The following is a 27,686-nucleotide window of genomic DNA, read 5'->3' on the forward strand; positions in this document are numbered from 1 at the left end:
GATTGTGTATATTTCCAACCAATATATCCATGCACATCCCTACCTTTACAAAAAGGAATTGTTAGGCAGACTGTTTTATGAGTGTGGCATCGACAAGTACTCAAAATTACACATGATGTGCTGCTTGTAAAATCATCTACTGGGAAATAATCCATTTCCTTTCACCATGTTGAATATGGTCTACTATATAGACACAAATGTAATATGTCTAGAAATAGTAGGACTGCTATTCACTGCTAGTTTTAGGGTTCGTCTACCCTCTTTGTGGTCGCTGATTTGTACAGGCTCATGAACTTGGCTATAAATTCTGTCAAGAAACAACAAATTTGATTAGGTCATGCAAAATATCTTAAAATTGGTAAGCACTAGGGCAACAGAACCATGTATACCTTCGATTATTTAATATACTAATAAAATAAAAGAAAACTCGTACCTTCGATCCTCATAAAATAGCGTACGTTCCTTTTCAAGTCACTTGGTTCAGGATGTTCCAATGATGTATGCTTGATGGCATCCAAGAAGCTCATGTTATTCCACTGAATAACAGCAAGAGACTTAAAATCATATTATGCATTCCAAGAAAAGGCAAACACAAGAATCATCTTGGTTCCCGAAGCAAGTAACTATGCTTACATTTTTATATTCCCGATACATGTCGTCTATCTTGGCTTGGAGTTGATCATCCAAATGCTTCTTGAGTTCAACTATAAGTGTCTGCAACAACGAGACCGATAGTATTTAGATGATTGAATTGTCAATTTTGTCAGATAAGAAAATATTGCTGTTGATTACTGAAGCATCCAAACAAACCATGTTGAGGAAAAAGAAAAATCATACAGTAAATATAAAATCTGGCGATACATCATACTCGATAAGATTCTTAAGCTTTCCACGGATTATATACAATCTGTCCAACAAAATGCACCATCAATTTCCTCTGCATACTCCAAGGCCAAAATTCTCAACAACAAGCATCAGTTATCAGAGTTCTAAAACGAAAGAACATGGATGCTCCGACAAACAACAAGTGCTTACTGTTTAGGGCTTTGCTCATCAACAATACTTTTGGCTATGCTAGCTATATCATCTTCCCATCCAGTTAGGATATCCTGGTTTTCTTTGAGAGAATAACTGTGATTAAGCAGACAGATTAAAATATATAAATGGTTAATTTATAATAACTAGAAAAGCTTGCTTATTTTAGAAGGAAAAACAACTCCAATAAAGACAATTTAATTTGCTAGCGAAATAGAACTAAACGAAATATCAGGTCACTTAGTACTTACAGAGGTGATGTATGCATGAATGTCAATAGTTTTATTCGTTATCTCCTTAAAAAAGGAAGGAAAAAAGATTTAATATTCCTATACAATTGCAAGAGAAGCAAAAAGTTCAATTGCTATATGAGTAGAAGGTGAACAACTAAACAACTCAGCTTCCATAATGAATCCCAAATATTGTATAACTTTTCTATTCAATTTTCTGTCACAAGTCTCAATTAGACCAAAATTGATCCTTAATCTATTTCATTGAAATTTTCATGTTCTATTTTGTATTCTTCATGTCGCATTTAGAAATCAGCTACTTAACTGCAATATCACATAAGGTTCAGTTGCAAATATCTTACAACTCCATCATGCTAAGAGGATTAAGAATTATGAAACAAGTATGATCTTAAACTTGACGAATATAGAATTATACTATAAAGAGGCTACAACTGCTTATATACAATCTGGAAATGCAAACAAACAGCTACTTGTATACTTTGAGTTCCAAGATGCTTCAAAAGAACGTATTGCTTGTCGAAGATTATGCTTTGAGTTCTCAGCAAATCTCTTGGCCATGTGGTGTGGCAAATCTATGGATTCTTGCCTTGCAATAAACTCAAGAACTTCAATAATCTGAAAAGAGGTCATTAATTTCATTGTCTATAACATTTGTAATTAAACAAAACATTGATCACCTCTTCTAATGAGAAGATAGATGCAACAGGTAACCTCATTGTCTGATGGTGGTTGAAGCTTTATGATCTTGCAAATAGGTTTGATGATCTGAAGCTTTGAGGTATCTGAACAGCAGAAAAAAATCTTATTGCAACCCTTGTACTTTTCCATGAGCCAACAGACATAATGTTGAGCATCTGTTGAAAGCTTGTCAGCCTCATGGAGAACCACCACTGCAGGACTAAAGAAATCTTAGAGAATAGGCATGACAAGGAAACCAAAAAAATGGCTAATATCACCTATAAGAAAATACTATCACTTTACATTTTAAATAGAGAATGCCGATCCCAATTCAAACCTAATAAGTGATTATACATCAGATATTCAGGATTTAGAGATGATATGTACCTCTGACATTTGTATGATCACAGTTGTCGTATCTATCTGATGGTTTATATGATTCATGTATCAAAGACATTATGACATGTTTCTCGTACCCATGCAAATCAGAGAGGTTGACCTCAACATGTTGGGAAGATCTCCTCATGATAACTTCAATATTTGTAATGAATTCTCCCTAGAGATGAAATACACAATTACTTCTCATGCCAAACTCTGCCTCTAAGAGTTCTATAGTCTGTGATTCTTAAAACAGGAATCTCTCCAATACGGTCTTTGAATTTATCATAATTGGTGAATATGCTTTGGTCATGAAAAAAGCAACAGGGTAATGTAAAAAAAAAAAAGAAGGTACCTTCAGCTCAAACTTTTTCAGCTCGGTTTTCATCTGCAAAAAGGAATTGTCCAATTTTATACAGAAGATAAAAAAATGACATGATTGCTGTTAAGGAAATGATCTTTACCTTTAAGTTCTCAGGTCCAAAGGCATCTCTCAATGTTGCTAAAACCATAGTTTTCTTCCCGACCCCTGGAGGGCCTTCAAATATTAAATGGCTGAATTGGTCTGCATTAACCTACAAAATAAAACACAAAAAAAGGAATTTTTTATATCTAATTGAAGTTATGTTAAAAGTAAAAAAAAAGAAGTATAAACGTGGCTTGATATGCACCTAGAGCTTAGGAACTTGAGGATCAGTTTAGGTTACACTTTGGTTAGCACAAGTCTATTTCAAAGGCAGGAAAAAGAAATTATTATGCAACAAGATTATAAGACTAATTTCATGGGGATCGATCAATTTCTATTTTTTGTCTCTGTTTATAAACTGAAGATGAAAATGACGGTATAACGTCACTATAACCTTCTACAATGACATTGACATCTTTCCCTGGTTTTGATCCCACCTCTGTGTCTCAGGAACAAGGTGGATTCAGGCGATGAAGAATTGTTAAGAGTAGCTGGGCCTTCTCCTGTTATTATAGGTTTGTTATATGATACAACAACAAATAGAACAAATCGTACCATCTGGCGGAGCTCCATAGCCTGGTCTCTGTTACAGATGAACTCGTTTAGAGTACTTGGTCGGTACTTGTTTGCCCAAACATATGCCTTCTCCTCAAAAACCCCAGTGCTCACCGCAGCCTTCGAATTGGTGGTGCTGCCCTTCTTCTCTACGGCGGCGATGATTGCATCAGCAACAGCCGGCGCCGTAACAGCGACAGGTGATAGGTGGACCGGAACCGGTTCGCTCTCCCTCGAGGGCTTGCTCGTCAGAGAGGTAGAGGTAATCTCCCCCCTCGATCCACCCTCCTCACCACGAGTCGAGGACTGGGAAATCTGAGACCCACCAGGATGACCCGCGGGAGGGGACCCGAGCGACGACGCGGCCGTGGCGGCGCCGTCCGGAAGGGTCTTGCGGCGGCCAGGGCTGAAACCGAGGCTCGGGAGGAAGGAACGGAGAAGGCCCTGGCTATGGCGGAGGGGTTCCTCGGCAAGGAAGGAGGAGTGGGCGGCGGAGGAATCGGGTGCCGTAGATCCTGCGTCGTCAGAGGTAGAGACAGCGGGTTCGGAGGAGGAACGGCGGAAGGAAGCGAAGGGGCCCTTCATAGTGGCGATGGCGTTGAAGAGAAGAGTAGAGGAGGAGGAGGCGCCGTCAAACGGCATCGCTGTTGGGTCGGGGGAGGCGGGAGGGGGCTTTTGAAGGCGAGGGGATTTGCTTCTCCCTCGAACAATTACCACCTATTCTACCCGCCATAGACCACCCGCCTCATTTGCCGTTGGTGACCGGGGAAGAAAGGTGGAGTCGTGACGGAGCCCACCGACTTTTCGGAGGTAAATTTGGGTCGGCTTACGAAATAGTGTGCGTTTCTATTTTGGCGTGATGCGAGATGATCAAGAGGAGGTGGCGAAGACCACGATGTTGGCTTGACGCGAGATCCGAGATGAACCAGGTGGATGATCCGCCAGGGCCGTCTTGAACTGGTATCCTCTAATTGTCGCGTCCCAGCCGTCTGATTTTGTCGGCCCCGCTGAACTTCTCCGGAGCCCTTATCTAACTGGACACATGAACGGTTGAGATTGGCCTTGGAAGTTTCAAGTATTGAACAGGATCCTACTTCGAAGAGATGGGGAACTGGAGGAGTGTTTCTGGAGAGGATACGACGACGTTTGCAGCTTCCGCGTCGTATATGTACACACATATTTCTCCCAAGTTAGAAATTATTATATTTATCTTTTTAAAATCGATATCCTAAATTTATTATTATTTGATTATTTAAACAAAAGAGATTATTTAAAATCTAATGTCACAAAGAAACTTAATGTTCATTATAAAATATAATATCTTAAGTTATTCTAATATATTATATATTTTAAATTCAAACTAATAATTGATAATCACAATTAATATTGATTAATGTATGCATACAGAGTATATTATATTAAAATATACATTGAAAGTGACCATAGCTCTTTTGTCCTTAAAACGAGATATCTCCATTCTTACCTATTGGGATATTCTTGATTTTTTTTTACTTTAAATAATATAATGGGCGTGTCGTTGTCATCATCATAGTTTATTAAAACGTTAAGGTAATCTTGTGATCAATTGATTGATCGAGTTATCAATAATAATAATTTAATTTTTTTCCAATCCAACCTATGCATTGGTGTTAGTTGAACAAATTCTTATTCAATTTTGTACCTGCAATACCAACTTAAATCAGGATATCAAGACTCATGAATCATGGAAGAACCTATGCTCTAAGTCAATTTTATAACTTAACTCAAAATATTAAAAATGGAAGGTATTTTTTAATTAATGATCTACGATTAGCTTCGTACATTAAAAAATATATATAATAATAATTCTTGGTGCAATATCGATCATTTCGGCTCGATGCCCAAACTCATAGCATAAAGTCCATCCTTTGGTACGTTGATCAATCCTTCGATCCCACGTCTAATCTCTGACATGATGTTTTCCGATCTAACGTTTGATTCTCCTGGTTCAATGATTTGTCTTTCGATAGTTCAAGTCCATGATCGAAGTTTCTCTTGGGTCACTTATCTCAAATGTTTATTAGTTCATAAACTCATTAATTGATTTTGTCATCAAAATAAGGGATTCAATGATTCTTTCTTTTTGCTAATGACTAAAGGGAAGGTTTATCTAAATGTATCATGATCTATGTTAGATTTTTCTCTTCACTTCTTAATGTTCACGATTTAAGATTTATTTTGTGACTCGCTTGTATTCATGACTTAGTAACTTTTGCTTTTGTTGATGACAAGGAGAAATAATGGCTCATCTCTTGTGTATGTGTTGAGCAAAAAGAATTATGATATTTTTATAATTTTTCTTTGATATGTTTATAACTTTTATTCGACCTATGTATTATATCTTGATAATAATTGAATATTATTTTATAAAAATTAAAATAACTGAATGTTTAGGCTTCAAATGATAATCTCAATAAGATCAAATTTATTTTAATTTAAATTCAAAATTAGCATTGAAAGGATATATGCTTTTTATTTTGGAGTTCAAGTTCATCGTAACTTTTAAAAAATGACATATAGATACGAAAAGTCTTGTTAAGACCAGTCATCAATTAATTATCATTATGTAGAAAATACTTCGATTATATACTTAGACTACCAAAGGGATAAATGTCGAGTCGTAGGATTGATCAATATACTAAAGAACAAACTTCGCACTAAAAGTTCAAACATCATGTCAAAATGAATAGATATCATGTTGAAAGATCATATGTCATAGTGAAGATGATATGTCGAAGGAGTAAGCAATATACTAAGGATAACATGATGTGTCGGAGGTTTGGTCGAAGTATCGTAAGATTGAAAAATATGTCGAAAGTTTTGATGTTGTGTTAGATAAAATTGTTGAGTCAAGATTGAAGTATTCTATAGTGAATTTGAATCATTATTGAGCCATATTAAAGCTCAAGCTTGTAATAGCCTTTGGGCTTAGGCTTGGATCGCAATTAGGCCCATTAGAAGGCTAAACACATAGCTTAAAAGTGGCTTGGGCGACAACACAAAAGGTGTTGTGAACCATATCGACAATAGTATCATTTAGATTTTGATGATACGATTGCGAAAGTCTTATATCATATTGGATTTTAATTGCTTTTGATAGTAGTATTGGTGTTAGTATAAGTACAATTCAAATCATGAAAATGTTAAGAATTTAAATTTTGATTTCATTCTCGAAGCTTTTTGGGTCTATAAATATCCCACTTCCATTTAGCTAACGAAGCATCAATTCTTGATGTTTCAAAGTATTTTAAGCACTGATTTAAAGCATCAATTTGATTGTAATACTAAAGTGTAAGAGATGAGAGATCTTCTCACCTTCGCCTTGAAAAAGAGAAAATTGTAAGGAATCATTGACCTTTACTCATTAGAAAAAAAAAAAATCGTTAATGACGGTTGAAAGTTTATAGAAAAATGGAATAAAAAAAGTGAACCTAGATGGAAAAAATTGAACAACTATAAAATTAATTGATCTCTTTTTACTCATAACTCAATCCATATGATCGAGTATGATTTAGCTTTACAATCCACCCCAAACTAAAAACCGAGTGCAAGAGGAGGTCGTATCGAGGAAAAGGAAGAGTCTTCCCCACCTATTATTCACCTCCTCCCCCTTTTCCTTCCCTCATCATTAATTTGATTGCCGTTGGATTGTACAGATTCCAAACTCCACACCTGTAAGTTCTCCAATTTATTTTTTGCGTTCCCATTCTTGACACACACACACACACACACTCCAGCTGTTTCCACTCTTTCTTTCCCTCTTTCCCCTCTCCGTGTGTGGTCTTCTTGGAGTGAACAGAAGAATTCTGGAGCTTTATGTTGGTGCCTATCGAAAAGGAAGCTGTACTTTTGATTCTACTGCTTTCTGAGCCCTCGAGGACTCGCAATGATAATGGTTTGGGGGCTGCAAGAAGATAAAATTTGAACATAAATTCTCACAGGAAGAACAGGTCTTTTCCCTCTTCCCTTGTTGGGATTTACAAGGGAAGAGGGGAAGGAAGTACCCATTTTTTCGCCGGTGTGGAGTGACAAGTGAGCTCTCGTTCATGTTCATGAGCCATTCTGGATCTTCGCCCTCATGTTTCTCTGGTCAGTAAAAAAGTACAGTGGTCTAATAATGATGTCCTTCTTGTACTCGTCGTCGATTTCCTCTCCAAGCTTTGCTTGCCTTGTTCAGGTTTCATTTATTGTGATGCAAAAGACTTGGATGTTCTCGGTTTGGAACCGATGGAGCATTACATCTTTCTTTCTGTTTGTTGTCTGGCTCTCGCATAGTCTGAGCATTACATCTTTACATACGTCTTTTACATACGAATATTCGTCATATTCGTGTAAAACACAAACGTATGTGCTCAATTAGAATTGGGTTACTGTGTTCTTCAGCGTTATATTCTGCAAATAATTTGAAGAGAAATTTAATCCACACCATGTTTATCTTTGGGCTGCTTGTGAAGACACTTGAACAGCCTTTATGATACCTAAAATTCATAAAATTGTACAAGATGATATATATATATATATATATATATATATATATATATATATATATATATCTTCTATTTTTCATGACCATCAGATTTGAGGTCTCTGTTAAAGTATATGTCTATACTTAATTACTTTATATAATTTCCTGTTTACAAATCTATTTTATCTTTAAATTTCCTTCTCAAAGAAAAGAAGGATATAAATTATAGAGAGAGAGAGAGAGAGACAGAGAATTATTGCCCGACGTACTTTCCCAAATCAACATCTGCAACGTCCGATGCACGAATTATACGATGTTCTGAAGCGAGGATGCCAAGCAGCTGGCGATGCCGTGAGTTACAGCTAGCGAATAGTATTCTAACGTTGATAGCCTGTACGGTGCATGGGAGCGATATCATTCAGGCGTCCGTACCCTTGGAGCCCCAGATCGTACTCCATATTATTAGATCAATGTTTGTATATAGCGGCTGCTTCCTAATGGTGTGGGATGCATCCACCTGTAAAGCCCATCCTTCAATCATCTGCGTGAGTGTGAGGACAAGGACTCAAGGAGGATGGGAATCCAATTCCAGGGCGCCCACGGTAATTCCTATTCGTGGATCAGATCCCAGTTGCAGTGCCAAAGCTTCGCTCTTCAGCAGTCCCAGCAAGAAGCACGCTCGCGAAGCTCAGCAAGAACCAAACCAGATGCCTTCATCATCTCGATTCAGATATGAGCGCCCGTGAGCACTTAATATGCATCTGCGTTAGCTGATGCTATATTCCAGATTTTTTTGGCTGCTAGCAATTTAATGCATCGCGCAGTTCAGCTCATCACGGAGTCACCAGGATTATGAACGTACCGATTCAAGTGGCACACTCAAGCAGTGTGAAGAACTAAAACGCTTTCCCGATTCGATCTCCAGATGAACACAAAGAAGCTGGAGCGCCTAAGAAGGTAGACATCGTTCCCAGTAGGTACAGTATCGATCTATGGACAAATGTCTAGAATGAACAGGGAAAGAGAAGAGGGTTGGAATAGGGGATGGCCTTCCGGGCAACTTCTCTCTCCTACGTACACCATTCACGTGTATCGACTTTGTTGGGGCGTGTGGTCGACATATGAACTGCCATCTGCATGTAATCAGTCATTGTAGCGCATGCAAACCATTCAATTACTTTGGTATGTTCTATCCACGACAAAATGTATTTTTGCATGCGGTTTGTAGTTGTATATCCCTGCCATTTACAACCGCAGCAAGATCTACCGAAGGGAGAGAGGGGAGAGTGGAGAGCAGTTCTCACACACAGGAATAAAACATGCATGGCGGCAGCAGAAAACAGCGGCCACAAAGACGCATCAGTAAAGTCCAAAACATGGCAACCATCAATGTCTGATTAAGTACGTGAGTCTTCGTTGGCGTGTCTTGGTCCGGGCATCTTCATGTTATGGTGTCAAAGGTTACATCCTTATCAACAGCTACAGCTGCAGCTGCTCTAGGGACTGCTTGCACTCGTTACAGTATGTATTATTGCACGTCCTTGTTGCAGGAAGAATGGGTCCATTGTGACTAAGTACGACGGCTTCAATACTTGTCATATAATCCACTGTTTGTTTCTGGTTCACCTAAGATCATTTAGCTCTTACTCACTGGTGATACGGTCGAAGAAGAGACCAAACCAATTTAAAGCATTGGGTTGGAGAGTTGGATGGGAAGTCACCAAGTGTACTCGACGATTGTTTTCAGCTATACCTTGTGACGTCCATGCCATAGATAACCAAACCCTTTAACTGAGTCTGACAGCAAGATATTGGATGGGCCATTCGTTTCTTTGTTGATGTTTACCTTTTCACGTAAATTTCTTCCTAATGTAGAGTTAGTTGTACATGCATGCATGTTTGACTTGCAATCACGAGACAGCTGCACTTGCAATGCATGGGGAAATATACGTAAGAGATGCTCTCTCTCGTTCGCATCTTAGAAATTACATCAATGATCGCGTCATTTTCGCGTTTTAAGTATCATCATCGTAAAGGATAATTATGACGAATCATAACAAAGTCAATTTGCTGACTGATGAACAAGAGTTTTAGAAGAGAACTTAATGTTGTCTTTATATATTAGGGTTTTTCTTGTATAAAGGAGTATGATGGTATTATTGGTCAAAAGATCATTAAAATATAAGAAAGAAATATGTCGAATCCGTAATAGTTTCCCAAGTATCGTGAAGAACAGTGACGAGACCTCAATAGTGTCTACGGATCAGATGACTCGTTTTAAAAGTGTTGTTGATGCTTCCAACACGATGACAATCTCTCCCGAATTGTTATATGTTGCACGTTACTCCAGACAAAGCACGAATATGGAGAGAGAGAGAGAGAGAGAGAGAGAGAGAGAGAGAGAGAGACGTGGTTTCCGAGGTGGTCTTCACATGGATTCCCTGACACGGTTGGAACGTGGCCCAAGGCGGCTAATTTCCTCCCTCCTCTGCTGCTGATGTCTCTCTGCTACGACCTTCAGCGCCTCACAGCACCACCCCATCTGGAAAACTGAGACCTCCATGTCGTATGTATGCTTGTCCTTGCCTTTTGCACCCACCACTGCTCATCGTCCATAGTATAATGTATCCCTCCCCGCCTAGCTATCTTCTCCTCCTCTATTTGATCTTTAAAATTCTTTTCCTGGCTCGGTCCATGAATTACCTGCTTCGTTTCATGATGTAGGTGTCTCACATGTGCGGACATCCCACGCTCCTCGGCAACTCCCTGGGGCTACCATCTCAGTTCGTAAGGCTCTCGTTTTGTGGGAGGGAATACTGGAGAAGGAAGTACTAGAGACCCTTCTTCCGAGTCGTTTTGATCTACCAAACAACCCTATACATGCTCCTTCTTCGATAGCTGAAGCCAAAGCTTCAACATTGTGCTTCCTAATACATATGTTTAACCTAATACTTGCAGTGGGTTTGTGAGCACTGATATAGACTTGTTTGTCTCACTCTCATCATGTAGCTGTAGGAGCCATACACCTTTATCTTTCTGCTCCAGATCTACAATGTTAATTGTCATTTGTATATGATGACAACTTGATCAAGAGCTGAACCTGATAAGAGCTAGTTGAGTTTTCCTCTATATTTGACTTTATCTCAGCTAACTAGTCCTTCTCAGTTCTCGGCCTAGCTAGTCTGAAGTTTCTGAAACTATCCATCAGACTTTTCATGTCGAAATGAAGGAAAAAGAGTTGGAAATGAGGCGAATAAAAAAAGTTCATGGACTCTCTGAAATGACCACAACATATAGGCAAAACTATAGCTTACCGTGAAGTTGTTGACTGAATGTTTGATATATATCAGGATTCTTCTCAAGGAATTCTTTGGGCAGTAGCAGCATGTGCACACATGTAATAATTGCTAGCTATAAACTAGAATGCTACTTGGGTTTGGTTAGGAAAGTGTTACTTCTTTGTTGTTTTCTCCCTTCTCTACTTATTGGGAGACAGCAAAGCCGTGTACGTTATCATGCTTGCATAGATAGTGTCATCATTATATTAGAAGATTAGGGTTAATGGATAAAGCTGGCGCCAGCATAGGGGTTTGAGCATATGATCCCCCAATTCTACGTGCGGAATCTCACAGCACTAAAAGGCCAAAACCATCACCATCTAATGGGCGTTATTATACTCGAATGACCACTTAATAGCAATCAGTCTTATCTATTCAGAGTAAACTCGTGTGTTACGTAGTCACATCGGGACACGAGAAGCACCCACTGGTGGAGAACAGAACAACTCGAACACCTTGTGATGGTTGCATGTGTATGGCATAAAGATGACCTGTGTGTACTATTTGGCTCCCTCTCTTCTACGCATCCCTTCGGTGGAAATAGTGGACGCTGCGGTGTATGATGCAGAAGCAAAGGTCGTAACGTGGATGGCGTCTATGGATCCTCTATGATCATCCCCCGTCCGTCGCCCATGTGTTCCTCTTTCCTGTTATGTTCTTCCTGCCAAAGATTTCTACTGCGGTTAATGCTTAGGCAATTACCAGCCGGTTTTGGTTGGCTATGTGCTTGTTCTCATCCGTCCTCTGTGGGCTCCTTGGGTCAAGACATCGGTTGACAGTGTCTGTGGATTTATGTGTGTGTGTGTGTGTGTGAGAGAGAGAGAGAGAGAGAGAGAGAGAGAGGGAGGGAGAGAGAGAGAGCGAGGCAGACTGCTGCTCTTTCCCTCACTTTTTGAAGAGAAAGGCTCTCGGTCTTTCCTGACCCCTCACGTGTAACCTTTCCCTTCCCTCCATTTCAACAACGCTGAGGGATCTGAAACAAAAGTTGGGCCTTGGTGTTAAATAGCTTGTTGTGTTTTGTGACCTTTGAGAACTCTCTTTGAGCTACCCAGCTAGCTCTTGGGAGCCGGAAGTGTTGGTTAAATAGCCTGAATACTTGCGCAAGCGGAGTGGAAGCCTGAGGTGAAAAATTAGGGTAGAAAGCACTAACAAACACACACAAACACCAACGTCAGAAAGGAAGCAAGGAGCACCATGACACTGGAAGCGTTAGCTTCTGCTGAGCTTTCCAGCTTCCTCATCTATGACACCATCACGGCCTCCCCACTCCTTCACCACGCTGAACCCTCCTCGAGCTCAAGCTTCCTCTTCCGCAGTGCCGGCGGCGAAGACGCAGTGGGCTCCCTCGGCATCGGTCCTTCCCGTTCTGGATTGGCGGGTGGCATCCCCGCGGCCAAGGAGGAACCGAGGCCTGAGGCGGCAGCAGTAGGACAGGGAAAGAGGAAGCGGCGAAGGACGAGGACATGCAAGAACAAGGAGGAAGCAGAGAACCAAAGGATGACCCACATTGCCGTCGAGCGCAACCGCCGCCGCCAGATGAACGAGCACCTCGCAGTGCTGCGCTCGCTCATGCCGGAGTCCTACATCCAAAGGGTTTGACTCTCATCCATCTCCTGTTTCTCTTCTCTTCATTGGCGTGCTTGAATGCTTCCTGGTCGTCCTGTAGATGCTCTGGAGTGCGAGTTTGTCTGTCCTCGTGTGGTTAAAGAAAGAAAGTACAAGGCCAATTTACTCAGATAAAGATGGTTAAATCAACCATGAACTAGATTTCTGTCTGTCTACCTGCATAAGCTTCTTTCTTTGTAGATGATATGCATGGCTTGGGTAAACTGTTTTAGGTCAAGATCATCTTCCAAGATTAGTTTGCGAGTGATGGATGGTTGAGGAGACAGTTCGCTTGTTTTCACTCATAACGAACTAAGGTCCGCTTGGTGGATTAATGTGATATGACTGCTTCCCAATTCCAGTGCTTAGCTTGTTCATCAGTGCTCATTCACACGCAAGGATCAAATTTGGTTTTGGTCTTGGTCTTGTAGGGCGACCAAGCCTCCGTTGTTGGAGGAGCTATCGACTTTGTCAAGGAGCTAGAGCAGCTTCTCCAGTCGCTGGAAGCACAAAAGAGAACACTGCAGCAACAGGCGGGGAAACCGGAGAGGAGTTCATACATGGGGGAAGCTGGAAGCAGCAGCAGCAGCAGCAGCAGCGGTAGCAACAGCGACGTGGTCGATTCCCCTCCCTTTGCCCAGTTCTTCTCCTTCCCGCAATACAGTTGGTGCCACACCACCCAGGGCCAGGACCACCCTCCCCCGGAGAACCAGCTGCCGGCGTTGGCCGACATCGAGGTGACACTGATCGAGACTCACGCCAACGTCCGAATCCTATCGCCGAAGAGGCCCGGCCAGCTGTTCAAGATGGTGGCTGGGCTTCACAACCTTAGCCTCACAATCCTTCACCTCAACGTCACTGCCCTCGACTCCATGGTGCTCTACTCTCTCAGTGTCAAGGTGCGTCCCCAGTGCTCTTGGATTAACTGTGATCTGATTAGGAAAGTAAGCGTCAAATATTCTCCAGCATTTACTTTCTTCTGTTCATGGGCAAATGTCATTGGCAACCTCCAGCAAGGGATCCTTTTGCTGTACCTGCACCATTTGTTTAACCCCCATGGGGGCTGAAGTTTTCAATGCTCTCTTCTAAGCCCAAGAACTCCAGCCAGCATTGCTAGAGAACATGCCAAGTTTTTGGGTTTCTGTAAAGAAATAGAATTCATATTAGATACACAGTCACAAGGGAAAAATGAAAATAAAAAGAGAGGAAGAGGAAGAGGAAGGGGGTGGTACTCCTTAGGCCCTGAGGGACTAATCACCAATTTGATGATGGTCCCTCTTGTGGCCTTTTAACACATGAAATAACTCGTTCTGTTGCTCACCATTTTGTTTGCTCTTCTTGTTCTCCGTGTGGTACTCCTCCCTTGCTGTAGCTTCAAAATTTCCCCATCACCACTGGAAAGGGAGAGGAAAAAGCTGCTGGCTTGTGATCTAAAACCCTTTACCTGTGTCCACCTTTCTGAAGGTTCCCTGTGTAATTTGTCAGAACCCTTTCTTCTGCGTTGGAATGGAACTCCGGGAGCCCAGCTTGGCCCCTTGGATGTGACATGGTAGTACTCCTCTCAGTGCACGGGAATCCTCGAGGAGAATAACATCATTAGACATGCATCATTGCTGCCTCTCCACCTCACCTCTCACTGTTGAGCAAAATTCCAACGTGCTAGATAGATCTTCTTCACTCTTAAAAGTGTAAATAGTTAAGCAGAAGTTGCACTCCCTCATGCCCAATTTATATGTTTCTTTGCAGAAGTGGACTTTAGAAGAAGAAAGTCATGTGGTTTGACTTTGGAGAACTGATTAGTGATGTGTGAAAGTTTGGATTGATTTCCTGCTCATGCTTTTTTATGTTGGGTGATCGATTGCAGGTGGAGGAGGGATGCAGTCTGACTGCTGTTGATGACATTGCAGCTGCCATCCACCATTTGCTTTCTCTGATTGAAGCTGAGGTGACTGCCCTAGCTCACTAGGGCAAATCAATAACGGGTCCTGGGCCACTCTTTGAGTTTTCCAAATCCTCTACAAGAGCGGTATTAGCTGTTAACCACTTCTGCATGTAAAGCTATATGATCTGATGCCTTCCTTAACTGTTCTCACTCTCTCTCTCTCTCTCTCGTGCATCAGTGGATTTGGCCCATAGGCTTCGAGCAAGCACTCAGACCATATGTAAATCTCTAAGCCATAAAACCTTCAATCCCATTCGAAGGCATGATGCAAATAGGCACTCCATTACATAAATATATATGATGAGAACAAGGGGGTATGGATACATATATGATGTCTATCATTATATAAATACCAAGAAAGACGGCTAGAGATTCATAAGATAGAGCCATATGTTCACTCCAAGATTCTCTACCATGATGTATACATACATCCCCTTTGATAACCTCATATAAGTTAAAGCTCAAAGTTCAATACAAACGCGTCCACGATCCAAATGTTACTATGTTCTAAGAAGAAAATAAAATATATAGAAGACAAGCTCTCTATGGGTATTTAGGCTCATATGACTCCAATATAGTAATCCGGAGGTTTTCATATCCTCTTGAATGGTATGGTGGTACTCTGATCCCCTATAACTCTCTCTGGGTGAAAAAAATTCACCTTTCATGAATAAAAACTAAGATACTTCTCTAAGAGATCAAGGTTTGTCAAACAAATTTTTTTTTTTTGGAATTTATGTCTTCAAGGTTGGATTGTCCATGCTATTGTACCAAATATCTATGCTCTCTTGACTAGTGAGAGAGATCATGAGCTAGTCATCCAAGATATTCTCATCCTACTCCTGAATGGTAAGTGTGGAGAGAACTATGAATCTAAGGGTACTAGCACGGAAGAAAAGGAACGGTCTCACTTTCACTATTATGTGCTAGAGAATATCTCCAATGTGAACTCTATAAGTTTATAGTAGAGTGATAAATCCTCTACATCATCACTACTACCATCAGCTCCATACTAGTCTAAGACAACACAGGGAGTCAAAGGCCTAACTACTACATCAGTCACATCTTAAGTGGAACCAAGGAGTGATACTCCTATATAATGACTGACATTTGCACTAGTATTCACACAAGAAAACTTTGTCCCTACTTTCAGATGCACATTATATAAGTCATCACCAACCAACTACTCCGTCAAATTTTATCTCGGTTTGACATCTCGAAACAACTACTCAAATGAACTGTTGAGCTAAAAGAGTTTGAAATACAATATATATCAAGAACTACCATAAAAGCCTAAGTTCTAATAGACTCCCCCACCTAAAGACAACAATTGTGCTCTCATAGCATAGATAATATTTATCGACAATTTAGCCACCTTCGACAGAGACGATGTTGATATCGTTTTAAAGGACTCAAACCAATAGATATACGAGCAACCCCTCATATTCAAATTTAAGATCTCTAATACCGATATCGAATATGAAGAATTTTTCTCAAATCCGACTACAAATATAAAGCTAGAGATACAATCGTGACAAAATACCTCGTCCAGGTATAAAGTTTAGCTCATGCATGCTTGCTGGCTGTTTAGAGGTTGCTATACTTGTTATTAGCGTAAAAAAACAAACCTTATCAGCAAGGTTACTCTTCTGTGCATTAGTCATTCATTTACTTGGCTCGTTTTTCTTCTTGTTGTCATCAGTCGTTCACACATTATTTTGGGAGATACATATAAAGGGATTTTAGCTGGCCAGAAGGCTAATCATGCATGCTTGTTTTGTGGTCTCCAGGCGAAGGATTCGATGCATGGACTTCACCAATTGTGTGCTATATGATTGAAGCTTGATCAACAAAGCTGACACCCAAGTCACCTTCTTGTGTACGTACGCAGCCTGTGCTGTAACACCCCCCACTGTCTGTTGATGTCGCATAAATCCTCTTAAGATCGTCAGACGATTTGGGCATTTCAGCTGAGGTTACAGTGTCGTCCACCGTTTGCCTACTTTGTTCTTGTCTGTCGACCAAGTCGTCTTTTGTTTGTGATCTTAGTAGATAAAGGTTTTGCTTGTGAAGTGAATTTTGACTGCGACTTTTGATTCCCAGAAGAAAGCTTTTACAAGTAAATATGGTCTCCCAACTTTGAAGCCTGTTGTAACTATCAGATGTGGCGACAATGTCACACAGTAGAAGACTTGGCAAGCCAGGGTTCAAAATTCCTATGAATTTTTAAACATATTATAATATAATATTATTATATTATAATATTTTAGAAGGGTTTTCTTATACTTTGTGCTGTATATTATACCATATGTGTCGGATATTTAAAAGAATTTTCTAGCATGTGATGTTTCAAGCACCATATTGCGCAACATAATTTTATTTTTTTAAATAAACATGTACACATACATACATACATATTTATGAAATAAAAATAAATAAATTAAGAAAAGAACATTCTCTCTCTCTCTCTCTCTCTCCACAACATAAATATCGTATCTTAGCAACTTTCTCTGCATACCAAAAAAAATAAACACAACAGAACATATTTTGGTTGGTAACCCTCCGTGATCATGTGATTTCTCACCGCCAGCCATAGGTTTGGAGTGCTTTTCTACCTGCTCTATTTGCTTCGGCTTTGTTCCAAATTAGAACCCATCTGTTCTACTCCCAGTCAAAGTTCCACCTTCAAGAGGTTCAGCAGCAATGGCGCCAAAATAGAGCAGTCTAGAGTGGTTTGATGATGCTGCCGCGGATGGAGAAATGCTCACTCTGTCATGTAAACATAACATCAGAGATATCATCACTCTTTTAATTATAAGAAACAATCAGTAATGATGAAGTCAATGCAGTTAGTAGATTTGGATTAAGCTTAAGGTGGTAATTGTCATGCTTATCTCCCAAGCAAAATGCAGGCATTTCAGTTTGTAATGATCCAATATTAGGCTAGTAAGTAGTATTCTCTTACCATGCTTATGATAATAGTAAATTAAGGTATCAGGTAGGATAGATAGGCTAAAGCTAACCGAGGGTGTATTTATACCCTCGCTAACATTTGATTCCTAAGGAGTAAAATGAGATTTTAAATTAACTTATAAAGGTAATTCCATATAAATTGGACATTTTTAAACCCTGCACACTGGATAACATACCTTTTCAAGTAATCTCTGGTCAAATGATGCACTTATGTATTGCAAAAAAAAAAAAAATAGGGATGCAACTTTATCTGATAATCTGGATATAGCAACAGTAGGATCGTGAACCCACCAGTGCTTCTTGGTTCTATTCAAAGCCCCATCCCAATCACATGGTGATTGTTTGCTATTTTCAATCTATTGCGTACCAGGATTAAATAATGAGCAAAAACATTATAGGAATTGCTGCTGATTGTAAGCTGAGGTATAGTGAAGGTAAAGGACAATGTATGCTGAGACTGGATAAGATAAGTCATTGTATTGAATCTCGATTTGACAACATAATACCTGAAACTTATTTGAAATTACTAGGTCATAAGTAGCCCAAAATGAGGCAAATAACTAGCTAAAAGACAATGTGGTGTACAGTGCTACAATATGTTTTGTGAATGTATGAATACAATTGTCAAGGTACATTTCTATGGAGCGAATATTTATGAGATAAGATCAGATCAAGCATGCCTCAGTTCAAAAAGAAAAAAAGACAAGTAGAAAGTTCATAGCTTATATCATAATGATACAAGGATGAACAGTAACAGACCTTGATGAAAATGGAAGCCAGTGATTAAGCAGAAGCTTTTCTCCAACCAGCTTAATCCTCAATTGAAAGGACCTTCGGACCAAAGGAATGAGTGTAACTCCAAATGAAATCACAGAAATGTTAGATGCGATACACAACAAATTAATAGCATATACCTGTGCAGCAGGTCATATGTCAGCTTAATGGAGACAGAAAAAAAAGTCGCTAGGGAGATCCTCTGCATGTGTTTGTGTTTCACTTGTTAAACATAATGATCAATGGGATTCAACTGCTTCATCTTTCTTTACAAACCAAGTCCAGTCCCTTGTTTGTTCATTAAGATCTTAAGGATTTTCATGGCCTTTGGAAATCCCTTTCTTCCACCCTTTTCCATCTTACGTTTGAAAAGCTTGTACGAAATTGCATCCGGTTCAAACCCTTCGATCTCCATCTTGACAAGTATTAATAAAACATCCCACAATCTGCCCATTCGAAATGCAGCACCCAAAATAGTGTTATAGTAAGAGATATTTGGCATTACACCAGACTCCAGCATCCAGGGCTCCAAACACACAGCAGCGCTAATACTACCTTTCCTGCAGAGGCCATAGCTTAAGGATCCATATGTAGTGGCATCAGGCAGCAAACCCTCGCGATACATATCAGTCAACAAGCACTTCATGGAGGAATAGTCAGCTTTCCTAATCGAAGCATGTATGAGAATATTATACGAAGTGGTATCTGGGAATGTCTTCATGCTCTTAAACTCATGAAACATTCTATATGCATGTGCCAGGAACCCTTTCTTGCAAAGGCTGTGCAGAAGTACATTACAGGTGATTGTACTGGGAAGATGCCCATGTAAGATCATATATTTAACAAGCCTAAAGCTTTCTGATAACCTGCCAGCCTTAGAGAAGTACTGCATCAAACATGTCATGCCAACAATATCAAGATTGAAACCTTCAACATCCATTCTGGTTAGAACCCTTCGGATCATGGATGAGTCTCCCTGTTTGCAAGCTGCAGACAGGATGGTATTGAAAGAAACCAAGTCTGGTCCATTTCCACCCCGAGCAAAACTGTCTAGAAACTCTAATGCCTCATCAGTGTTTTTCCCCTTACATAGTCCCTTCAGAATAATGTTACACGTAAAAGTAGTTGGAGTAAACCCCTTCTCAGTCATACTCTCAGCCATATCTAGCACCTTTTTCACATTGTTGTTGCAGCATAAACTATGAAAGTAGATATTCCAAGTGACAACATCCACAGTTTGATTTCCCACCAAAATTATTTTTTGCAGAAGATCTATTGAATTTTCTACAAGCCCAGCTCTCAATAAACCACCAGCTAGAGCACACCAAGAGAACTGATCAAGTGGGTAACCTTTCTCTTCCATGATTTGAATGAAGTTACGGGCTTCTGTTATTGCATTGTGGCCACAAAGTGCATGGAGTAGCACATTACATGTGACTAAATCAGGAGGGCATCCTTCTTTATCCATCGTCTCAAGAATACCAAATGCCTCCTTTAACTTCCCATCTCTGCAGAGGTTCTTAATAAGTATAGTGTATGTGACAACCGTAGGCATGCATCCTTCACTCCGCATCAGCTTCAGAAAACAATATGCTTCATTCCACAACCCTTGCTTGCTAAATCCAAGAATCACAGCCGTATAGGAGTATATGTTTGGACTGAATCCCTTCTTTCTCAGACAATAAAAGAGTGATAAAGCCATATCGCTCCGATAGGACTTGCTTAAGTAAAAAAGAATTGAATTGCAGGCATAGACATTTGGGACAAAACCCTTTCCCAATAGTATTGAGAAAGCTTGATAAGCTTGACAAATTTTGTTGCTTCTGATGAGGTTAATTATCAAGTTACTCACATCTTGTAACGTTGGCAAATAGTTTAAATTCAACATGAGCCTTAATACTTGCAGAGAAAGTTCGAGGCTACCTGAAGCTAACGATTTCTTCATCAGTTTCCTCAATGACATGAAAGACGGAACAAACCTATGGCTCCACATTTCTTCAAGCACATAGAAGGCATCTTCCAAATAGCCTAATGCGCACAATCCATTGAAGAGTATGTTGAACGTCCAAACGTTCGGACACGGTCCAAATCTTTTCATCTCTGCAAAAAGATTAGCCAACGCGTCTACAGAAACATGACCTGATCTGAGATAGCGGTAGAGAAGTCCATTGTAATCAAGAATACTGGGTACGAGGAGCCGCAGAAAGTTGAGAGAATCCGTCAAGTTCCCGGCTTTGGCACATTCTTGCATTCGCCCTCGTACCCACGCTCGAGTGAACTCCCAGCGCTCTCGGTTGGAGCTACCTTCACAGCCAAGACGAGGCGCATCCTCGGGAAGAGCCCAGAAGCACGGAAGGGGCGAACGAAATCTTGGATATCGAGGTGAAGGGAGCGTATAAAAAACCGAGTCGAAGCTTTCTTCGGGAAGATCAAGGGCTTCACTGGTGGATAAACAGGGCAAGCCCGGGATTCCGCGCGGAAGGCGCAATCTTTTGCGGATTGAGGTCGAACTGCGTCCGGAAACGGCCAGAGAGCAGTAATTCATGGAGTTCTTAAAAGGATAAGAAGATGGCAACAGATCCGGACTTGAAAGGACGCAGTTCTCTACATCCGCCTTTGCATCTGACGGTGCTTGAAGGTGTCCGCCGGCAGCTACAGGCTCAGTGGTGAGTGCCAAGAGAAGCACCCGAAGGAGAAACCAAACAGAACCGAGCCGCAAGACCTTCCGAGATAACCGGGAGTAAGAAGCTGGCTCTAAGGAGAGGTCGCGGCGGACGGTAGACGTCTGAGACAGGATGGTGGCCGCGTAGGCGTGGAGTGGCGTAGAGAGACCAGAGGGTCGTGGCGGAGGCGGCGAAAGCGCGGAGAGGGAGGGGCGCTGGTAGTCCTATTAAGTTGAGCCAATTTGATGAGTTTGGACCTCTCAGCTTAAGTTGAAACATTTGATGAAGGGTACTCAAAAATTATTATTATTATTATTATTATTATTATATATATATATATAATATATATATATGATGATATGCATATAAAAATATACGTATTTTTTTATGATGAACGATGTGAAAATACACAAATTGAAATTTTATATCTTGACAATACAATATAAGAATGCACGGATATGTTACAATGTATAATATGAGAGTGCATATATATATATATATTATGACATACGATGTTGAAATTCGCAAACGTGTTATGCTTCTTCTCTCGCACATATATGTTTTTGCATTACTTCAACTCAAAAATTTTACCTCTTTATTTTGTATATTTTATGTTATAGTATCGTACTAAAAAAAGTTATATGTATTTACCATTAAATATTTTATACATATAATTTTGAAATGTTACTAACTGATTTGAGCCTTATACTTATTAATTTATCACTCAAAGTATACCCTATTTTGTAAGCAATGACACTAATACCCCACCCAAGTGATGAATAAGAAAATGAATAAATGAAAACCTATGTCAATAGAAATAAAAACGATGACATATGAAAATTTGTGTATAAATTTTTAACATGATACCTACGTGTGTTTCTTTTGGATAGATATTTATATCTATATACAAGTATCAAATATCATACAAGAAACCTGTCATTTTATTTAGTAAATTAATATATTTCAAAATTGATTACTTTTTTTTATTATACTTATATTGATAATAATAATAATAATAATACTAATAATAATAATAATAATAAATTGAAGGATAGCATTTGAATCATACATAAAAAATATATATAATAGGATAGTACAGTGTAATCGATGCAAATCAATGTCATTTATATCTATATCTCAGACAAAAGCAAAAGCAACAATGATTAGTTAATACATGTATACTCACATATACCACGTAGCATTGCTGAGCCATGAAATGAAGTTTCAAGATCACTGTCTCGATATCCTCCTTTTTCTTTTTTTGTCTTTTTCTTTTATCGAATGAGTCCGAGAAAACATACAGTAGGAATGGCGAAATTGAAGGCAAATAATCCCCACCCGACCAAGTTTAATTAGGGAGGGTCTAATGGTACCTTTTGCAGCTCCATCAGTGCAGCTGCTGAGGTGAATCAATAGTTGGGTTTGGCCCCGTTAATTGCAGGGGCTGCCCCTCTGATCATCTTGACATAGGAGGCATAGTCACTGTAATGCATGGTGTAGAGGGTGCTCCGGTAGCGGGTAACATGAAGTCGCTTGCGGAGTGACTCATTTATCGTGCCGTTGAAACCTGCTTTCCTCATCAGTGAATCAATCGTTTCTATCTTCGTCCAACCTGTGGCTCCCCCAGAGAAAGAAAAAGAAAGCACAATAAGCTTCATGACGTCATTTAGAAATTTGACTCGTCATCAGATCAAATGATATTATGGTGAAATTTCCACGAAAACTAAAAGATGCAGGCATGGTGAAATTTTTACTTCAAGCACCTCTTCTTACCAATATAGGCACCATGTCTTAGTTTTCTGGTTTCACGAGGTAACAAAGGATAACATGACCAACTTGGCCAAACTCTGGAGCCTTGACAGTAAGTTTTAATTGACTCAGAGTAGAAGAAATTAAGATAAGAGCTGTACCTTCCTGGGCAGCAACCTCAGGCAAGTATGTCGCACTGAGCCTCATGTTGTAATTAGGGTCAGCAAATTCAATTATTAAGCCATGCTTCCCGATCTGCAAGATAGAACAATTATCGCAGCTGCTGCTAGTGTAAGAGAACAAGAAACTATATTCATTAATCTAGAAACTGTTAAGTACTTAGTCTAGATGGATGGAAAAAGGAAAATTTTGCATGCGCATGTGATTACTGTGATAAAAAAGTTTAACATAGAAGAAGACAAGCAAACCTCCCAGTCAAGGTAGTCGAGAGCAGATTCATAGTCAGTCAGTATAGACACTGTACATTCCAAATATGGCAATTCCTTAGCTTGTATTGGAGGAAAACGATGGTCCTTCAAAGCACTGCATCAAGATAAACAATCTATTAGCTATCAGATATCAGCAAAGCATTGAAGAGAGCAAAATTTTCTCCTTGCTAGTGCAACTCTTTTATTAGAGTTAGTACCTTTTATAAACTTTCTTTCCAATTTTCTTAGAGCCCACTAAGCTATCTCATATGAATTATCCAGTAGAGCATGTCGGGCATATCATGGGTTGTCTGTTTACCTGGCCAGTTAAAATCAATAATTTCTTGTGCAAAATCTAAAGCCGGAACTTGCTCAAACTTTAGATTGTTTTTTCAAAAATAAAAATAAAAATCAAAACGAGAAAGATTGTGGTTTCCAATATCATTAGCCAGTTTGATTGCATCAGAAATATAATGGCAAAACATTTGCAACAGTACAACACAAGCTTTTCCCAGGTCGATTGATATATTATCTGTCATCCTCACAGCAATGAGACTAGCCAGACTATTGATAACTGTGTCAATGCAGCCATTTTCTACTCTTTTAGCATGAAAGCAATTGTTTGTTTGATATCAAAATTTCTAAAATTTCAATAGCTCACAATTTCATCAATAGCTCGATATGAATGAATAATCTTTTACACGTAAGAAGAGCTAAAGTTTCTATGTAAATTACTCAGACCACGGACTGCATATCATAGTACAAAGCCCATATAGATGAATGATATCATCATATCCACATTTATATGTTGTAATTCAAAAGGTGCTAAATAGCAATCCTTCAAAATACTTCATAGCATACTCCTTTTATCTGCTTCCAGTGTACAATTGAGGTTCCGGTACTGCCACTCGAGATATATGAAACATCAGACGGAACCAAACAATGGAAAATACCTGGTTAAAGCATAGTCCCTGAAACCCCTGATTATGCAGTGGGCTTCCAGAGTTCCAATACATCCACGCAAGTAAGGTTCCGCTCCATTGACTGCTTTCTTCCAAGTCACAAATAATGGGCTGAAATGAAAATTTAATCATGTGAGTTCATTTAAAAATTAAAATATTATCCAGTATTATCCTATAAGAGATGTGATGCATATACATGTTTACTAACATGAACTTGATCATTGCAGTACACAATCAGGATCATACATCATTAGTAACTTGAAACCATTGAGGGGATCAATTTCATAGGATGCCCTAGTTAGTCAAAGGACACTTGCTAAAGAGTACAAGAAAATTGCATTCATAACGTAAGGATAAAATTGTGCAAAGTAGAAAGAACTGCAATCAGACATTGAACAAGGTAGTGGTGCAAACAGGCAAACAATATAACAAAAAAGCAAAGAACATAAGAATCACCAACAGAAAGGACAGTAAAAGTTGACACCACACACAGATGTAGAAGCATCAAATGTTTTATGTAACAGCTGGGTTTAGTCCCAGAACAATGTGGGAGAAGGTTTTTGATGATCTCACAAAAGTTTGATAGTCTACTACCGTTAACTTGGGTTTAAATATTTTGGGCCAGCAGTTTAGGCTCAATAAAATTAATGGGCTAGTTATTTTATCAAGACAGGTTGTAACATTTCAATAGTGACAAATGATATCAAGCAAAGTCCACAACCTCTCCGAATGAATCAGTTCAAAAAACAAACATAAAGGTCTTACTTGATCCAAAAAAGTTCAGCGCAAGGTCCTGGTTAAAATTTGGTTCTTTATGGTTATGGTAAGGGTTATGTAGATCCTACAAGGAGCAGAGATCTTAGTGAACTGGGATGGGAAAATTTGAAAACACATCTGATCCCTCTGTACATTTCAGCCACATAAGCAATGCATATTGAATGTTTAGATTTCTTATATCACAAGTGATGGCTATAGTCCAAGCCTGCAAATTTCTCTGGAGAACTAGCACTATCTCTTCGTGATGACTGAGTAGCTGTGCTCTCTTTTGTTAAAGATATGAGCCAAATGCATAAGGAACAGGAGATTTGTGCACCCTCTTAAGCATAAAAACTCTGCCATGCATATCATATACTGACAAGCAGCACAAAACTAAGGGGGTGGAAAACAAATTAGTGACTAGCATGGAATAACACAAGGAACTTCAGCTATTTGATAAAATCCGATCTACAAAAACCAAATTCAGAGAACAATCGCTTTCCAAAGCTCCAAAATGTATTGTGTAGATGTTTAACAACCAATAATCCTTTACCAACGAGATAAAGGACCTCTAAATCAGGGATGAAAGAAACAAAGAGAAATCATTCTAAAGTGAAGAATATTGTGATTTGTCCACGGCTAATCCTTACCTCATTGGACCCCTGACCACATCAAATACTAGCTCTAGTTTGATGTCATTTCTTACAAACCAACCCATCCCATTAAATTGATAGCCTATAAACAAACTTAATTATCATCTTACATCCGATGTGAGACTAAATTAGGCTACCATGTGGAGAGTATAGATTATCTAATAAGAACATATTTTCAGATATCTCTAACACAACAAAAACTTGAATCATACAATTAGGATTGTTTAATAGGGGAAAAAGCAAACCATCTGAAAACAAAGATAATCTTTAGGCTGCAAGACATACTTCAAGTATCATTTGTTTTACTACGGTAAGTGATAGTGTCTATTTCACTTAAAAGTGCTCTATCCTAAAATAGAAAGTTTGTTTGACATCATTACTTCATCTGAATGCACAACAGGGAAAAGAAAAAGGCAAAATCAGCAATAAATTCTGAAGTGGGAGAGAAAAATTCAAGGAAAAGGCTAGTGGAAGAAATATGATAGTAAAAGGCCACATGAGTCAAACATGGTCATACACAGTGGGGCATCAGTTCACTATGCTACAGTCTTAAGCAGTAGGCTATGATAGTAAAAGGAGAGTTAGGAGGCAGCAAATTTGTTGTGAGATAATTGCCCATTATATACCTTGCAGCTACAGAAATAACCCCTCTCTTCTCCCAAACCATATATTTTCGAACCAAGATAAGCAGATAACCATAATTTTAATTACAAAGTTCAGTATCTAATCAAATAGATTTTAGACTCCAGACAAACAAGACATATTTTAGACGAAAAGCCTTAAATCCCACATGAAAAATATCCGAAGAACTATATTTCCAGTGCGTCCACATATCTCAAACCAAAAGGGTTAAACAATTATATGAAGGTCCAAGAAGCAGCATAATTCCACCTCCGATATGAAGCCCTTTTTGGCTTGAGAAAAAGGGCATTAAATCCCTGCAAAGAGATTAATAGAAAGAGCACCATGGGGAGGATATTGGAATCCACAGCCTGCGGTACCATGTTAAGATTTTATCTGAAAGACAAAAGCTTCAGGCGTTGTAAGGACCGAAGAGGAGACCAAAGAGGAGTCGCAGTATATGGTATATATAGATCTAACCCAAACGGAAACCTCATCAGATACAACTACGATTGGAAGAAAAAAAATGCAAACTTGACGAAGATCAAGATGCTGCCGCGATGGCCTTCAAAGAGTACCCATGACTCATCATTCTTTCTTTTTTCTTCCTCCCGTATAGTTAAAGAGACATAGGATAAGAATCGAAGTGCATTTCTCGAGATCGAATCGAATCAAGCAAAGCAAATATTTGGATCAGTAACCAATTGCTCACATACTCAAAGAAGCAAGAAAGCTCAAAATCTAATACGGCCGACACAAAAAAGAGAACAATCCTTCCGTCGGAGCAATCTCGCATCATCAGAAGCTAACGATCCTTACTGCTGCCCTTCCTCGAACGCCGGGGGGGGCACGTGCTCGCTGTTGTAGTGGGCGACGAGGGTATCGAAGCAGTACACCGCCATTTCCCGACTGGCCGACACCATCTTGCAGGTCGGGGTGAAGGGGAGTCAAACCGTGCTGCGCGGTCCGCCGCCGGCGACAGGACCTCCTCCTCCGATGATGATCGGATCGGGCAACGGCGGTGACACCCTTTCCTCCTATCACTCTAGGGTTCCTTTCTTCTATCGTATCAAAGAAAAAAGGAGTAACTTTTTATGTCACCGTCGCCGAACAACAATGGAGAGACGGACACAAGAGAGCATAAAGAAGATGTCCTTTTTTATTATTGATAATCTCATGCCGATAAATCTTTAAAAAATAATAAAATATTATTTTATTTTTCTTAATAATCTTCTATTTTATCTTCGCTGTGGATGTTGCTCCCTAATATCATCATCATCGATATCAACATCGCTTCATGCCATCCGACCTCACACGTTCCATCGATTTGAGATAATTAAAATTATTATTTTTTA

General features: G+C 39.5%; 4 protein-coding genes across 6 annotated transcripts; 1 reads left to right on the forward strand and 3 right to left on the reverse strand.

Moving 5' to 3' along the window:
• Window positions 1–70: 70 nt before the first annotated feature.
• LOC135652967 (replication factor C subunit 3-like) lies at window positions 71–4,021 on the reverse strand. 2 transcript variants are annotated; one of them, XM_065174363.1, is made up of 11 exons: window positions 3,364–4,021; window positions 2,807–2,917; window positions 2,698–2,730; window positions 2,352–2,520; window positions 1,998–2,176; window positions 1,765–1,901; window positions 1,036–1,131; window positions 838–907; window positions 634–714; window positions 434–536; window positions 71–307 (listed from the first exon to the last, which is right to left on the reverse strand). In XM_065174363.1, the coding sequence occupies exons 1-11, from the start codon at window positions 4,003–4,005 to the stop codon at window positions 243–245; spliced, it is 1,686 nt and encodes a 561-aa protein (XP_065030435.1). In that variant the 5' UTR covers window positions 4,006–4,021; the 3' UTR covers window positions 71–242. The 2 variants fall into 2 exon arrangements, 1 of the variants encoding a protein (XP_065030435.1); XR_010502274.1 differs by lacking the exon at window positions 71–307 and having other exon boundaries at window positions 489–536; window positions 869–907.
• A 7,724-nt stretch (window positions 4,022–11,745) lies between these two features.
• LOC135652932 (transcription factor bHLH96-like) lies at window positions 11,746–15,031 on the forward strand. Of its 2 annotated transcripts, XM_065174282.1 has the most exons (3): window positions 11,751–12,798; window positions 13,242–13,709; window positions 14,675–15,031. In XM_065174282.1, exons 1-3 carry the CDS (start codon window positions 12,400–12,402, stop codon window positions 14,774–14,776), a joined length of 969 nt encoding a protein of 322 aa, XP_065030354.1. In that variant the 5' UTR covers window positions 11,751–12,399; the 3' UTR covers window positions 14,777–15,031. The 2 variants fall into 2 exon arrangements, with proteins under 2 accessions (XP_065030353.1, XP_065030354.1); XM_065174281.1 differs by lacking the exon at window positions 14,675–15,031 and having other exon boundaries at window positions 11,746–12,798; window positions 13,242–14,645.
• A 2,063-nt stretch (window positions 15,032–17,094) lies between these two features.
• Window positions 17,095–22,550, reverse strand: LOC103970815 (pentatricopeptide repeat-containing protein At1g62930, chloroplastic-like). The gene is made up of 4 exons (XM_009384744.2): window positions 22,536–22,550; window positions 18,640–21,386; window positions 18,485–18,556; window positions 17,095–17,521 (listed from the first exon to the last, which is right to left on the reverse strand). Exons 1-2 carry the CDS (start codon window positions 22,548–22,550, stop codon window positions 18,768–18,770), a joined length of 2,634 nt encoding a protein of 877 aa, XP_009383019.1. The 3' UTR covers window positions 17,095–17,521; window positions 18,485–18,556; window positions 18,640–18,767.
• On the reverse strand, window positions 22,269–27,460 carry LOC135652444 (uncharacterized protein At2g38710-like). Its single transcript, XM_065173375.1, has 5 exons — window positions 27,151–27,460; window positions 24,293–24,412; window positions 23,340–23,454; window positions 23,073–23,166; window positions 22,269–22,774 (listed from the first exon to the last, which is right to left on the reverse strand). Exons 1-5 carry the CDS (start codon window positions 27,252–27,254, stop codon window positions 22,572–22,574), a joined length of 636 nt encoding a protein of 211 aa, XP_065029447.1. The 5' UTR covers window positions 27,255–27,460; the 3' UTR covers window positions 22,269–22,571.
• Between the last annotated feature and the right edge of the window lie 226 nt (window positions 27,461–27,686).

Source organism: Musa acuminata, chromosome BXJ3-11 (genome assembly GCF_036884655.1).
Source record: "Musa acuminata AAA Group cultivar baxijiao chromosome BXJ3-11, Cavendish_Baxijiao_AAA, whole genome shotgun sequence".
NCBI lineage: Eukaryota > Viridiplantae > Streptophyta > Magnoliopsida > Zingiberales > Musaceae > Musa > Musa acuminata.

Bases quoted from the DNA above. Each gene is read 5' to 3' on its own strand.
- LOC135652932 (XM_065174281.1), top strand. From the start codon at position 12,400: ATGACACTGGAAGCGTTAGCTTCTGCTGAGCTTTCCAGCTTCCTCATC. The intron at 12,799-13,241 runs GTTTGACTCTCA...TTGGTCTTGTAG, and splicing joins CGGAGTCCTACATCCAAAGG to GGCGACCAAGCCTCCGTTGT.
- LOC135652444 (XM_065173375.1), bottom strand. From the start codon at position 27,254: ATGGTGTCGGCCAGTCGGGAAATGGCGGTGTACTGCTTCGATACCCTC. The intron at 23,455-24,292 runs GTATTTTCCATT...ATCTTGATGCAG, and splicing joins AGGGACTATGCTTTAACCAG to TGCTTTGAAGGACCATCGTT. The intron at 23,167-23,339 runs GTTTGCTTGTCT...TCTATCTTGCAG, and splicing joins TCGACTACCTTGACTGGGAG to ATCGGGAAGCATGGCTTAAT.
- LOC135652967 (XM_065174363.1), bottom strand. From the start codon at position 4,005: ATGCCGTTTGACGGCGCCTCCTCCTCCTCTACTCTTCTCTTCAACGCC. The intron at 2,918-3,363 runs GTACGATTTGTT...TTTATTTTGTAG, and splicing joins CTATGGAGCTCCGCCAGATG to GTTAATGCAGACCAATTCAG. The intron at 537-633 runs GTAAGCATAGTT...GCTGTTATTCAG, and splicing joins TGTATCGGGAATATAAAAAT to TGGAATAACATGAGCTTCTT.